Source organism: Arachis hypogaea, chromosome 8, assembly GCF_003086295.3.
Source record: "Arachis hypogaea cultivar Tifrunner chromosome 8, arahy.Tifrunner.gnm2.J5K5, whole genome shotgun sequence".
NCBI classification, from domain to species: Eukaryota; Viridiplantae; Streptophyta; class Magnoliopsida; order Fabales; family Fabaceae; genus Arachis; species Arachis hypogaea.
Genome location: NC_092043.1, coordinates 28,368,393 through 28,380,238, shown reverse-complemented (window position 1 = coordinate 28,380,238; position 11,846 = coordinate 28,368,393). Strand labels below are relative to the sequence as shown.

At 30.1% G+C, this 11,846-nt stretch overlaps 1 protein-coding gene across 45 annotated transcripts; it reads right to left on the bottom strand.

The window, feature by feature from the left end:
- Window positions 1-239: 239 nt before the first annotated feature.
- On the bottom strand, window positions 240-5,167 carry LOC112706771 (uncharacterized). Of its 45 annotated transcripts, none has more exons than XR_011864740.1 (9): window positions 4,756-5,167; window positions 4,154-4,259; window positions 2,776-3,778; window positions 2,228-2,368; window positions 2,019-2,056; window positions 1,806-1,873; window positions 920-1,719; window positions 678-813; window positions 240-466 (listed from the first exon to the last, which is right to left on the bottom strand). XR_011864740.1 is itself a non-coding variant. In XM_072200963.1 (9 exons), the coding sequence occupies exons 1-2, from the start codon at window positions 4,881-4,883 to the stop codon at window positions 4,186-4,188; spliced, it is 423 nt and encodes a 140-aa protein (XP_072057064.1). In that variant the 5' UTR covers window positions 4,884-5,147; the 3' UTR covers window positions 240-466; window positions 678-813; window positions 920-1,719; window positions 1,806-1,873; window positions 2,019-2,056; window positions 2,228-2,368; window positions 2,776-3,778; window positions 4,154-4,185. The 45 variants fall into 45 exon arrangements, 18 of the variants coding, with proteins under 18 accessions (XP_072057064.1, XP_072057062.1, XP_072057063.1 ...); XR_011864735.1 differs by having other exon boundaries at window positions 2,228-2,360; XR_011864736.1 differs by having other exon boundaries at window positions 678-786; window positions 2,228-2,360.
- Between the last annotated feature and the right edge of the window lie 6,679 nt (window positions 5,168-11,846).

Sequence of the window (11,846 nt, the reverse complement as noted above, 5' to 3'; positions counted from 1 at the left end):
ACTATTGCCGCTAAAACCCATTTTACCGGCAATTTATATAGCCACTAAAAATAATTCTAAATTTGTAATATTACTTACTTTTACCGGCCATTACTATTGCCGCTAAAATCTTAAGACTTTTTTTAGTTATATTATACTCATTTTCTTAGAAGCAACAAACTACTTTTTCTTTTTAGAATCTCAATTATTTTTGCTAACAGTTATTATTGTTATGCATAATATAAATATACTGAAATTAATTACTACAAAATGAGATATTTCATTAAATTCAAAATATTAATACACAAATTTCTCTTGAAAAGTAATAAATTATGTTACAAATCTAAACAACAAAAAATACTACAAGTCTATAAACTCAAAATGAGCTTCCTGCATGGTTGCTATCTCCCCTTCTATCTCAAAATGAGCTTCCTGCAGGAGTGAGCTGAATGCCAGAATCAAACTGGTCGGTCCATTCAGGAGGAAGCTGAAATAAAAAAGGCCAAAAGAAAAGAAAGATTGGGATGAATCAATCACTCTTGAGATACATATAAGCAGTAGAAGCAAGATTTAAATGGTGGGTTATGTTTGAAGCTAAAAATAAGGGAAGAATAATAAGTAAGAGAGAAAGAGAGAGAGAGTTAAGAGAGGTACAACATCAAAGGAGCTCTGCTAGTAGTTGGAGATATTAGGCTCACCATTTCAAAACTGTTCTCTAGCATTTGACGTGTCTCTGCAAAACTTAAAGCATCATCTTGAGGCAAACAAGTTCATCCACCTCCATGGAACTAGCTGATCTTTGCAATACTAATGACAATTAACCAACTTAGAAACCTTAACATCACGGATGAACAGCAACAGTTAAAAAAAATTAATCGAGGTTATAAACTGAGACGGGATAATTAAGCATTAAAACTGAAAAAAAGTATTGATAACATACCTTGGCTGATTTTTGCTGATCATTGCTGAATTTTAGTTGAATAGAGTTCCAATTCCTTAGACCACACTTCCGATAAGTTTGAAGGTTTCTCTCCTCATGACATCATAAAGTTAACAGAGACAATGGAGAAAAATGCTCAAAGGAATTTGTAAATAGAAAGCTTTGAATAACATAACTTAAGCAGATGCATATCTTATCTTACAAAATGATAGTTTCGGAAAGATCTCAATAGCCCCATTAAAAATATGCTTAACAAATTCATAATGCCAAAAATAAATTGAGTTATTTTTAACAAATTCTTAATGCCTTAACAAATTCTTAATGCCAAAAAGCTACAATAGATGTCATGTTATTTCAAGTGAATATCTTTGCAATGGCAAAAGATATTGACCTTATAAGCACAAAAAAAATAAACTTTGCAACGTCACCAGTATTTCACCTTTAAAGTGTTGGTAAGGAACAAAATAATTTAAGGAACTTATGCCAGACATTGATAGAAGAAAAAGTCAAGTAGTCAACTTTCATATTTCAAACCGATGAACTCATATCTGAGGTGTTTCTAAATAAAATCATTTTGCACCATGAGTGCTTCCTTTGCCCATTAATGCATTTGGGAGATTTAGGGTCTGTTTACAACGTTCCTTATTTCTACCAAAATCATTCAATAATTTTCTCTGCCAGTTAAATGCACTTGTAATTTTAATATACTGAATTTTAAATTATTAGAAGAAATTCTCTTACATGTTGGGTCCCGTCACTATCGCCATATTTGAGGCTTCAGAAAGAAATATGTTATTGGCCTATGAAGCAAAAAAGGTAATTTACTCATAAGATAGTAGAGAAATTCTTCTACAAGAAAGGAAAATTGAAAATATAATTTACATACAACGAAGTCATTGTGTATGTTCTCTAGAATTGGGTGCCTACGAGAATCAATTGCCATTGGTCCATTCTCTAGAAAACAAAAGAAAACATCAATGAAGAATTTTATCGATCCAGATACCAATTTTACTTCAATACTGATCTTTGCAATACTTATATATGTTATGTCTTTGTTTAAGCATTAAAACTGAAAAAAAGTAGTGATATATATACTCACTTGGACTCATCACCTCATCGCCATAAGATGGAGTGTCACTATCACCCACAATAAATAAATAACACGCACAATAAGTCACACTAATATATTCCATCCAGACCTACTAATAGTAACAACAGTTAAACCCTATTCTATTAAAGTGAGATTGGTTATGTGAGCTAAAGGATATATTGAGTTAGAACATAGTAGAAGAAGAAATAGATACTCACCATAGCCAAATATAGCAGAGATGATAGAGGTAGCTACCACACAAATACAAGCATAGTTGTTAAACTTTGTATGACTATAGCTCCAAATCCTCACAGCTCTTATCATCTGCTCTCAAATTTGAAGAATTGCAAACTGCACCACTTACAAAAATAACAGAAATATTTATGAGGAAGGCCACCATAAGAACAAATCCACTTTCTATCATGTAAAATCTGCAAGCTTCCTATCAAATAATGAAATGGAGGAAGCAAGCGGGATGCGAAATAGTGGGAGCAAATAATGCTTGTAATAATATATAATCACTTTTAGTTTGTATAGCAAAGTTATTAAACCTCTTCTTAGCTTCATGGATTTACCCATGAATATATACATATATTATTATTATTTGATTGGATGTAACCACTAAATAATTTGAGCATAGATTACTACTAGCTAGGTAGCCAACACATGGTTTGGCTCGTATTGTAGGAAAGTCAATTATAGTGTGAGAACTGAGAAGCTAAGCATGCATTATGCATATATATGTGACATTATTAAATGTACGCACCTCAACATTATAAACCTGAGGACTGAGCTTAACACTGCAGCTTCCTCTGTTTTCACCCTTTAATAATATTGTACTAACAACAAACACCATCTTTCACTATTAATCACACTCTCTCTCTGTCATGACCAATGTGCAATAACTTGTTGGAACCTATTAAACACACTTGCTAAATTCAAATAAAAGAAACAATTAGTAAATCTTTAAATATAAAGTCACTCAAATTGTACTCATCTAAGCAGTTCTTAATACATTAGTCAGTCAGTGATATTTAAGTGATTATTCATGTGTAGATCTCTTAAAGTTAAAAACACAAAGGAAACTGCATCTGAGCTGCAATGCAGCAAGAATGTGAAGGTAATTTTTTGATCTACCAAGAAAGAAAAATGGTAGAAAAATGAGTCTATGTATCATGCAATAGACCTGCTCATATAATCTCATAAGCCATCTGATCCTAATACTATAAACTCTTCATCTGAGCCAAGAGCTACTTGATAAATATCAGGGTATGCAACAACTAAATCATTATTGAGCCATACCCTGGAAGATAAGGAATTCAAAGTTGTCACAATTCATCTAAAGTTGTAATTGAAGAATAAGGAAAACACATCCATCCACCAAGAAGCTACCGGTGCAGCAATCTTTTCTAAAATCGTGACACCAATTAGAAATATAAGCTAAAAAATATTCACATTAAATAGTCAAAATGCTAAAGACTGATATATTGAGAAAGAGTTCATAGTATTATCTCCTATTCTATTTGATCCTTCTCCCACCTTTCCTAGTCTGCTCTCCTTGTTAAAACTACTATGTCAAAATCAATATGTAAGCAGCGAATTATGAGTAAGGAATATAGCAACATTTCTAAATAACGGAACCGATTAAAGCACTCATTAAACCGACTGTGCCTGCAAACATAATAATAGTAGAGATATAGTTTGTCAAAGTTCTTGTATCGAGACTTTGGAAGATCCATTCTCATTCCTTCAATCATGTCTTTGAATGGCTGTGTTGAAGCAAAGAAAAAAATTGGAAAAATAAGTCCTCAAAGCTAGCTTGAGATGTGAACTTTGTTGCGGATGAAAGAATATAATGCAAGTAGAGTTAATCCTCATATATACAATAACAAAGCTGATCTCACAAAACCATAATAAACATTTCACCAACCAATCATAATCCTATATTCTTGAAAGTAATAATATAACCCCTATATATATATACACACACACACACTCGTCTCCACCAATCCAACACACTCATTCCAATCATGACACAACACAATTCTTCAAAGAGTGTATCTATCTTTAAACACTAAAGGCTAATAATTGAATAAGCAACTGAATATAAAAAGATGAAGAAGCATGAGGTAACAGGATTGTACCTTGTCTTGCTAGTGTTGTGCTACACCATCATTCAGGCATTTTCACAAACACCTGCAGCGTCCCCAAAACCAGCACAAAAAGCAACAGCATCACCACCAAAGGCAACTACAAAAAAAGCACCGTCACCAAAGCCATTAGTGCCAACACTGCCACAGTCACCAGATTCATTAGATGCAACACCAGATGACATCATAAAGATTCTGAAGAAGGCGAAGATATTCAACGTCCAAATCCGTCTGATGAAAACAACAGAGATAATGAACAACATCAACTCGCAGCTCATAACAGCCAAGACGGGAGGCATAACGATCCTAGCACCGGACGACGACGCCTTCACAGATCATACAAGCAAAATTGGTAGAACTCAAAACTATACAATTTGTTACTATTATATTCTAATTCCGGTTTCCCTGAGTCCCTCACAGTCGCAAATTTAAAATCCAATGATATTTGCACAATTAACACAATTATTCACGAAAATCAGCAGTAGAATCTTCAAATTTGAAAGCTAAAAAGAAATTGCTGATAAATAAAATAGAGAGAGAGAGAGAGAGAGAGAGAGAGAGAGAGAGAGAGAGAGAGAATGAGAGAGTAAAATTACCGAACCTTTTCGCGAACAGCGCCAGAATTGGAGAGCACGAGCTCAAGCTTAGAATTTCGCAGAGGCCCAACGAGCAAGCATCCGGTCAAGAAGCCCTCAACCTCCGCGTCGAACTTTCTTGCCGCCATTGACGATGCTTTTGAAGATGAAAGTGAAGCTGGTTCCACCGTAGCGACATAGATCTGAGACGAACAAAGAAACAAAGACAGCAACGCGGATCTGAGGCGGAGGACGAAAATAGGAACAACGATGCAGCTTGAATGATGGACGGTTGTTGGCGATGGCAAGGTTTGCAGCGGTGGTCGGCGATGGAGGGAAGTGCAGTTGTGCCTTGTGAGTTTCTAATTTCTGGTGCGAGAATGTTTTACTATATTTGACAATTGATGGAAAATGATAAAAATAAAAATTAAGTAAAAAATTTAACGGCAATAGTGATAATTGTCGTTATTGGAGGAGAAAAATTAGAACTAAAAATAAAAGATAGTAATAATTTAGTGGCAATAGTAATAATTGTTATTATAAAATATAATAATAATGACAAATGTATAATTGCCACTAAAACATAACTTAAACAAAATTAATAATAGCTATTATATTATGGTCAATAAAATTTTGTCGCTAAAATTAATTTTTGTAGTAGTGAATACACTTCATCTTGGACTTGTCGATACAATTCGCAGGAGGTAAAACACCTAACAGTTCCTCAAACTATACCCACACTGGCCGCCCCTTAAATATGTCGCGCAAAGTCCGTAAGGCATCCACTGACATACTAACCATCGATCGGGAATCCTAACTGGTATGCCACATCTTGGAGCGTGAACATGCACTCCCCAAATGACATGTGAAAAGTATGCGTCTCAGGCTGCCATCTCTCTACTAATGCACTAACCAATCGCTCGTTCAGTCGAAATCATGTCTCGTTCAGTCTCGTAAGATGGTATAAACCTGCCATTTGCAAGTATAAAATGATCCTATCATCTAACGGTATACTGTGTTGCTGTCTCATGCTACTGATGTAACGATGGAGCTGCACAAAGATAGAAAAATTCTTATCACAACCGTCACAATACAGTTTTCAATGCATGAAAAACCTGAAAACGATAAACATGGCATGCCCTAACTTTAAAATCTTGTTTACAATATTGCCCAAATTTTAGTAATTGAACCAAACACAAAAGCATAAATCACTCATGAACAAATTCCATTAAAAAAAAAAACCAAAAACATAAAGCATTTAGTCCCACACATTTACCGAGAGAATACAAAAAATGATTAAAATACTGAAAGAATCTAACATATCCTAACATCTCTAATCATAACTATCTAACTCAAAAAAATCACAATTACAAAAAATATTTATAATACTTTTTTAAAAAACTCAAAAAATTTATAACTATAGCTACTCATTAAAGTCTCATTGCACATAAGACTAAAAATTTTAAAAGTCTAACATATTTTACATTCTAAAATAACCTTCTTAGATACCATTTCATCTTATCAAAATCTAACCACCTAATAGCTTACTACCTCTAAAATATTACAATTTTTACATCATATATTTATAAGATATTTTTTTATTTATTTAAGTTACTTTGTTGAAACAAATAATTATAATTAATTTATTGTTACATTAATATTTAAGTCATTGTTTATTAGAAATTTTTCTTTATTTATTTATTTTTATCTTAAATATTTTGATTTTAAATTTTAAATTTTAAATTTTTATTCGTTATTTATATTTATTTTTTATTTTAATATCAAATCTAATATTTCTATTAATATTTTCTTGCAATTTATTATCTAATAGTTATATGTTCACTATTAATTATATGATCGTAAATATTTTTTCATTTATTAAAAAAACACATTTTCATTCATTCCTTTTTCATTTTATTTATTTTTAATATTTCATAATTTATTTATTATAAAAAATCATATATGCTAAAAGAAAATTCAACTTTTTTAATAATTGTTCTTTTATTTATTTTATTTTGTTCTTATTTATTCAAATTTTATATTTTTATTGTAAATTTTATTATTTTTATCCTATACAAGTTAATCTATCATAACTCTTGATGTATTGACTATTTTCAATATTTAAATATATTTCTTAGGTGCTTAATCTCATTTCTAATTTGGAGATCGAGTGATGAAATAACAACAATGAAGATTGTTATGTATCTTCTTCTGGTTTACCTTCCTTTTCGTAAAGACCATGATTAATTATATACGATGGTGTTTATGCATAAAAAGAGAGTATAAATTTTATCATATATTTTTTTAGTAAATTTTTTATTATCTATTTTAAAATAGTAAAAAATATTATAAATTACTTAAGATCAATAAATCTATCATCGTTGTAACAAGATATTGTGTATTTATTTTATTTTTAACAGTTTTGATACGTGTGTAAACTAACAAAAAAAATATGAAATCGTATTTAGGAATAAATACAACTACTTCAACTGAAAAATAGATAGAATATGTTGGTAAGTTTCAACAGATAATAACATTGGTCATATTATTTTGATTTCAAAAATGAATATGATACTAAAATATAAAACAGTTATGGATAAATTTTAGGGTTAAGTACTTTTTTCGTCCCTAAGGTTTAAGGTGAAAATCAAAATCGACCCCGACCTTTTTTTCTTATAAAAGCCATCCTCAACATTACAAAACATTATAAATCGTCATTTTCTACTTCAATTATATGTTTTTAGCATATTACCCTTAACTATTAATAAAAAGAATACTAAAAAAAAAAAAACAAAACCCCACCCCACCCACTCCCCAGCATCTCTCTCCCCCCCCCCCACCCCTTCACCCCCAATCCCTTCCTCCTACTCTCTAAGTCTCTTCGAACTCTCCCACCCCCACCTAAACCCCATCTCCACCACCATCATCAGTTTCTATTCCCACCATCATTGTCCTTTACCTCCATTTCATCTCCATTCCTTCATCATCTTCATCATTCACTACTATTCAACATCATTCATTCACCAGTAAACCTCACCTACACCACTGAACCTCACCTACCCACCCACCACATGCACCCAGTCATTTACACCTCTACCTTTATTTCACTGTCACTCTCTTACCACCAGATGCAACTCACAGACTCTTTTTCAATTCTCATAATTCACCAACACTACCAACAACAACAATAGAAGAAAAGACAGATAAAGATAATAATTAATTTATTCAACAACAATTTTTTTCTATTAACAACAACAATCACAATAATTAATCTATTTATTATTCATTCCAATTAATAGTTAAAAAAAGAACTCAACGAACAAGCCCTCCATAGCCCATCAGAACACCAAACTTCTGAGCCAAGTCAACAACAATATCTGTCCCCAACTCACCAGGAGGCTTCAACACAGTGGGTGCCAAGAAATTAGTGGCTATAACAACCTTAACCCTATGAGCATGTGTCTTTTTGATAAACTCTTCATAGTCCAGAATCTCACCGTCTTCAACCTAACAAAATCAAAGCCACCGTCTTCATGACCCACTGTCACGAAGAGACAGACTACCTTCGCATAGTTGTTGACGTCGTCTTCTGTGGTGAGGAGATGCCGACAATTGCTTCGTCGGGGAAACGGACGGCAAGGGGTGGGGTTTGCAAGGTAATGATTGGGCTCCTTTCGTGGTAGATGTGGTCGTTGTTGCCAGCAAGTTGATAAGCGGTGGCTTGCCGCGAATGGAAGCTCTTTGACACCGGTTGTGAGGCAACGACGCAGCTACGTAGGTGAGAGAGATGAGATGATGTTAACGAGGGAGGGTTATTGAGAATTGATGATGATGGTGGGACAGGGTTTAATTTTTTTTTGGGAACTGATGATGATAGTGGGATGAGATTTGGGGTGGGTGAATGGAAGGAAGAAAATTGGAGGAGGGAGAGATGCTAGGGAGTGGAGTGGGATTTTGTTTTTTTAGTTCAATATTATTTTTATTAATAATTAAGAGTAATTTGATCAAAAATATAATTGAAGTATAAAAGAACGATTTTATAACGTTTTGTAATGTTGGGGATGATTTTAATAAGAAAAAAAGGTCGAGGACGCTTTTAATTTTTACCTCAAACCTTAGGAACGAAAAAAGTACTTAACCCTAAATTTTAACAAAAATCATTCTCTATAGTAATTTTTTTGCTATGATAATAAAGACGGTTTAAGGATAAATTTATCTTATATTAGATTGTACTTATTCAAATCGATTTTAACATAAAAATAAAAAAATTTAAAAGTTTTACTGATAGATCATGAAACATGTTTACAAATTTAATCAATAATGTTATTTAAAGAAAATATTTTAATAAGATAAAATTCTAATGTAAATATTTTAATTTAATTATATATTATATATTACTAATAATGAATAATTGTTATACTTTGACATTAAATAAAATTAGTACATATTGATTTTATTATTTTTAATATTGAAGATAATTAAACTTTAAATTTAATTTTTATAAAATTGTGTAACAAAAATGATTATATATATCTTTATTAAAAAAATACTTTACATAATTTTGTATAGGTTTAATTATTATGTTGGTTCTTATAGTTTTGCGAAATCTTTAATTAGGTCTTTGTACTGTTTTTTTAATTGGGTCTCTGTACTAATTGTTTTTAATTAGGTCCCTCTTGATAGTAATTGAGTTAATTTTATAGGGACCAAATTAAAAAAAAAAAGTCTGCTGTAGGAACTCAAATAAAAAGAAAAAAAAGCCTGGAGACCCAATTAAAAAAAAATTAGTACAAGAACTCAATTAAAAAAATATATAAAAATTTAATTAAAAATTTTGTGAAATAATAAAGACCAACAAAATTATTAAACCTTTTGTATATTATACTGTGCAAAACACAGGTATATATACTAATTCTTCTAAAACAGATGACATAAGTAAGTATTCCATCGTAAAAGTATTATACTGTACAAAACATAGGTATATATACTAATTTTTTAAAACAGATGAGATAAGCAAGTACACCATCATGAAAATAAAGCCACAACATATATTTAGACTCTTTAATAAAAGTTGTACTTATAAAAGTTATCTTTTAAAATATAATTACTTAAAAATTATAATATATATATATTTAATAAATTAAATTAAAAATACTTTAAAAATAGTTACAAGTAATAATAATACGTTTGATAAAATAATTTTAAAATTTAAAAATAATATAATAAATATTAATATAAAAATTAAGTTTAGATATTAACTAATATATAAGATATATTAAATATTTTAATTTTGACAAATGTAAGTCATCTTTAAAAAATTTATTTTTTTTGTTTTTTAATGTAAAAAAAAAAAAAAGAAAACATACTAAACACTAGAAATGTAATCCAGTTGCAACAACATTATTAATATTTTTCAAAGCTCATTTCATTCCAGTTATCGCATCCAATTGGATATTGTATATTTAACCAAGGCATCAGCAACTTGGTTGGCATCTTTTTAAATTAGATTGACCTCTACTCTCCAATTTTAGCTTAAAATTTCTTTGATTTTAGTCATTAAATTATTATATATTAATTAGAATCAATTTAGATCAATTAGTATCATTTATATTTATATAGCAAATTTGTATATTAATTGTATGATTCTATATTTTTATTACTTTGATTCTTCTAATACCTATATATACTATTTGTACATTGTACTTTTGATCACACTCAATAATATACAAATTTCTTCTCCAATTGGTCTCTTGTTTCTAACAATTAACAAGGATAAAAACATCCAAACAATCCGTATCGTAAGTGACCTCTCTAAACCCAACTTCTTATGCTAGAATTAGCCTTTTCCAAATTGCAAAAAATTCGCTTCGAAGAATAGTAGTAGGTAATAAAGAACCAGCACAACCATGCAACCAAGAGCCATTAGTCAAGCAACACACATCTAAAACCAACAGATTCACCAAATTTACTAACATCACAGTTTATTTTAACCGAAAATTGAATAGGTGGAGACCAAAAAACAACAAATAAAGAGTAAACACATAATGCATAGATAAAAATTTATGAAGTTCAAATTGAAAAATACGTATAAGAGCTATAACCTTACGCATTCTCTATGAATTAGCTGGATTAAAAACATCATTGTTACGATCCCTTCAAATTTACCAAATAGTCATTAAAAAGAGGAAGTCATTAGAATTTATGTTCATGTACAACCAGCAATCTAATTGTTAACAGCCAAATTCAATCTATGCCAGATTATTTTGGTCTTGGGACACTTACGAAGACAGTGAAAAATCGTTTCAGGTTCAATATTACACTAAGAGCACAAATCAGAGCTTCTCAAACATTTATGAAAACGAAAAGCAGCTGTGAGAATTGCATGATAAATACATAGTCAAGTAAAAATTTTATACTTTTCAGGAACTTGGGTCCGCCATAACCAAAGTCAATTGGTCTGCTTCTCCAATCGAAAACGCACTTACAAAACCGCAAATAACTATTTATAGAAGAATAAATATTAAAAGGAGTTACTGAACACTTCCAACCACTTCCTTCACCCATAAGACAATCTGAATTATAAAAAAAAATTACTCTGTTTAATAAAATCAGATAACAAAATATAACACTTCTCAAACTTTCATTTAGATATTTTCAAAAATATTTCTATTCTTTAATAGTGCAAATATAAATAAATAGTCTTTTTAATTTATCAAATATAAAATAAAAAACATCTCTAAAAAAATTTTATAAAATAAAATCTTAATCTTTTTAAAAATGTTCAATCGTCATAACCAAATTCAAAGTCAATTATTTAAAACTATTCAATCATACTTTTTTTTTCTTGCTAACCAACTATATCTATCTTTTATGGAATAAATTTTGGATGAATTCGAACTTTAGAATCAACCAACTTTCTCATCCAATTGTATAACATTATAATAATGTATGTCTTAATTTTGATCTAGTACATATATTATTATAAAATTTAGATCTTTTAAATTTTAATTTTTTTATTTTAAAAAATAAAATAAAATTTTTTATTTTTAAATAATTTTTTAATCTTATTTATAAAATAAATAATAAAAAATTATATTTTATTCTCTAAAATA

Bases quoted from the DNA above. Each gene is read 5' to 3' on its own strand.
- LOC112706771 (XM_072200963.1), bottom strand. From the start codon at position 4,883: ATGGCGGCAAGAAAGTTCGACGCGGAGGTTGAGGGCTTCTTGACCGGA. The intron at 4,486-4,760 runs GTTCGGTAATTT...TGATCTGTGAAG, and splicing joins CTGGCGCTGTTCGCGAAAAG to GCGTCGTCGTCCGGTGCTAG.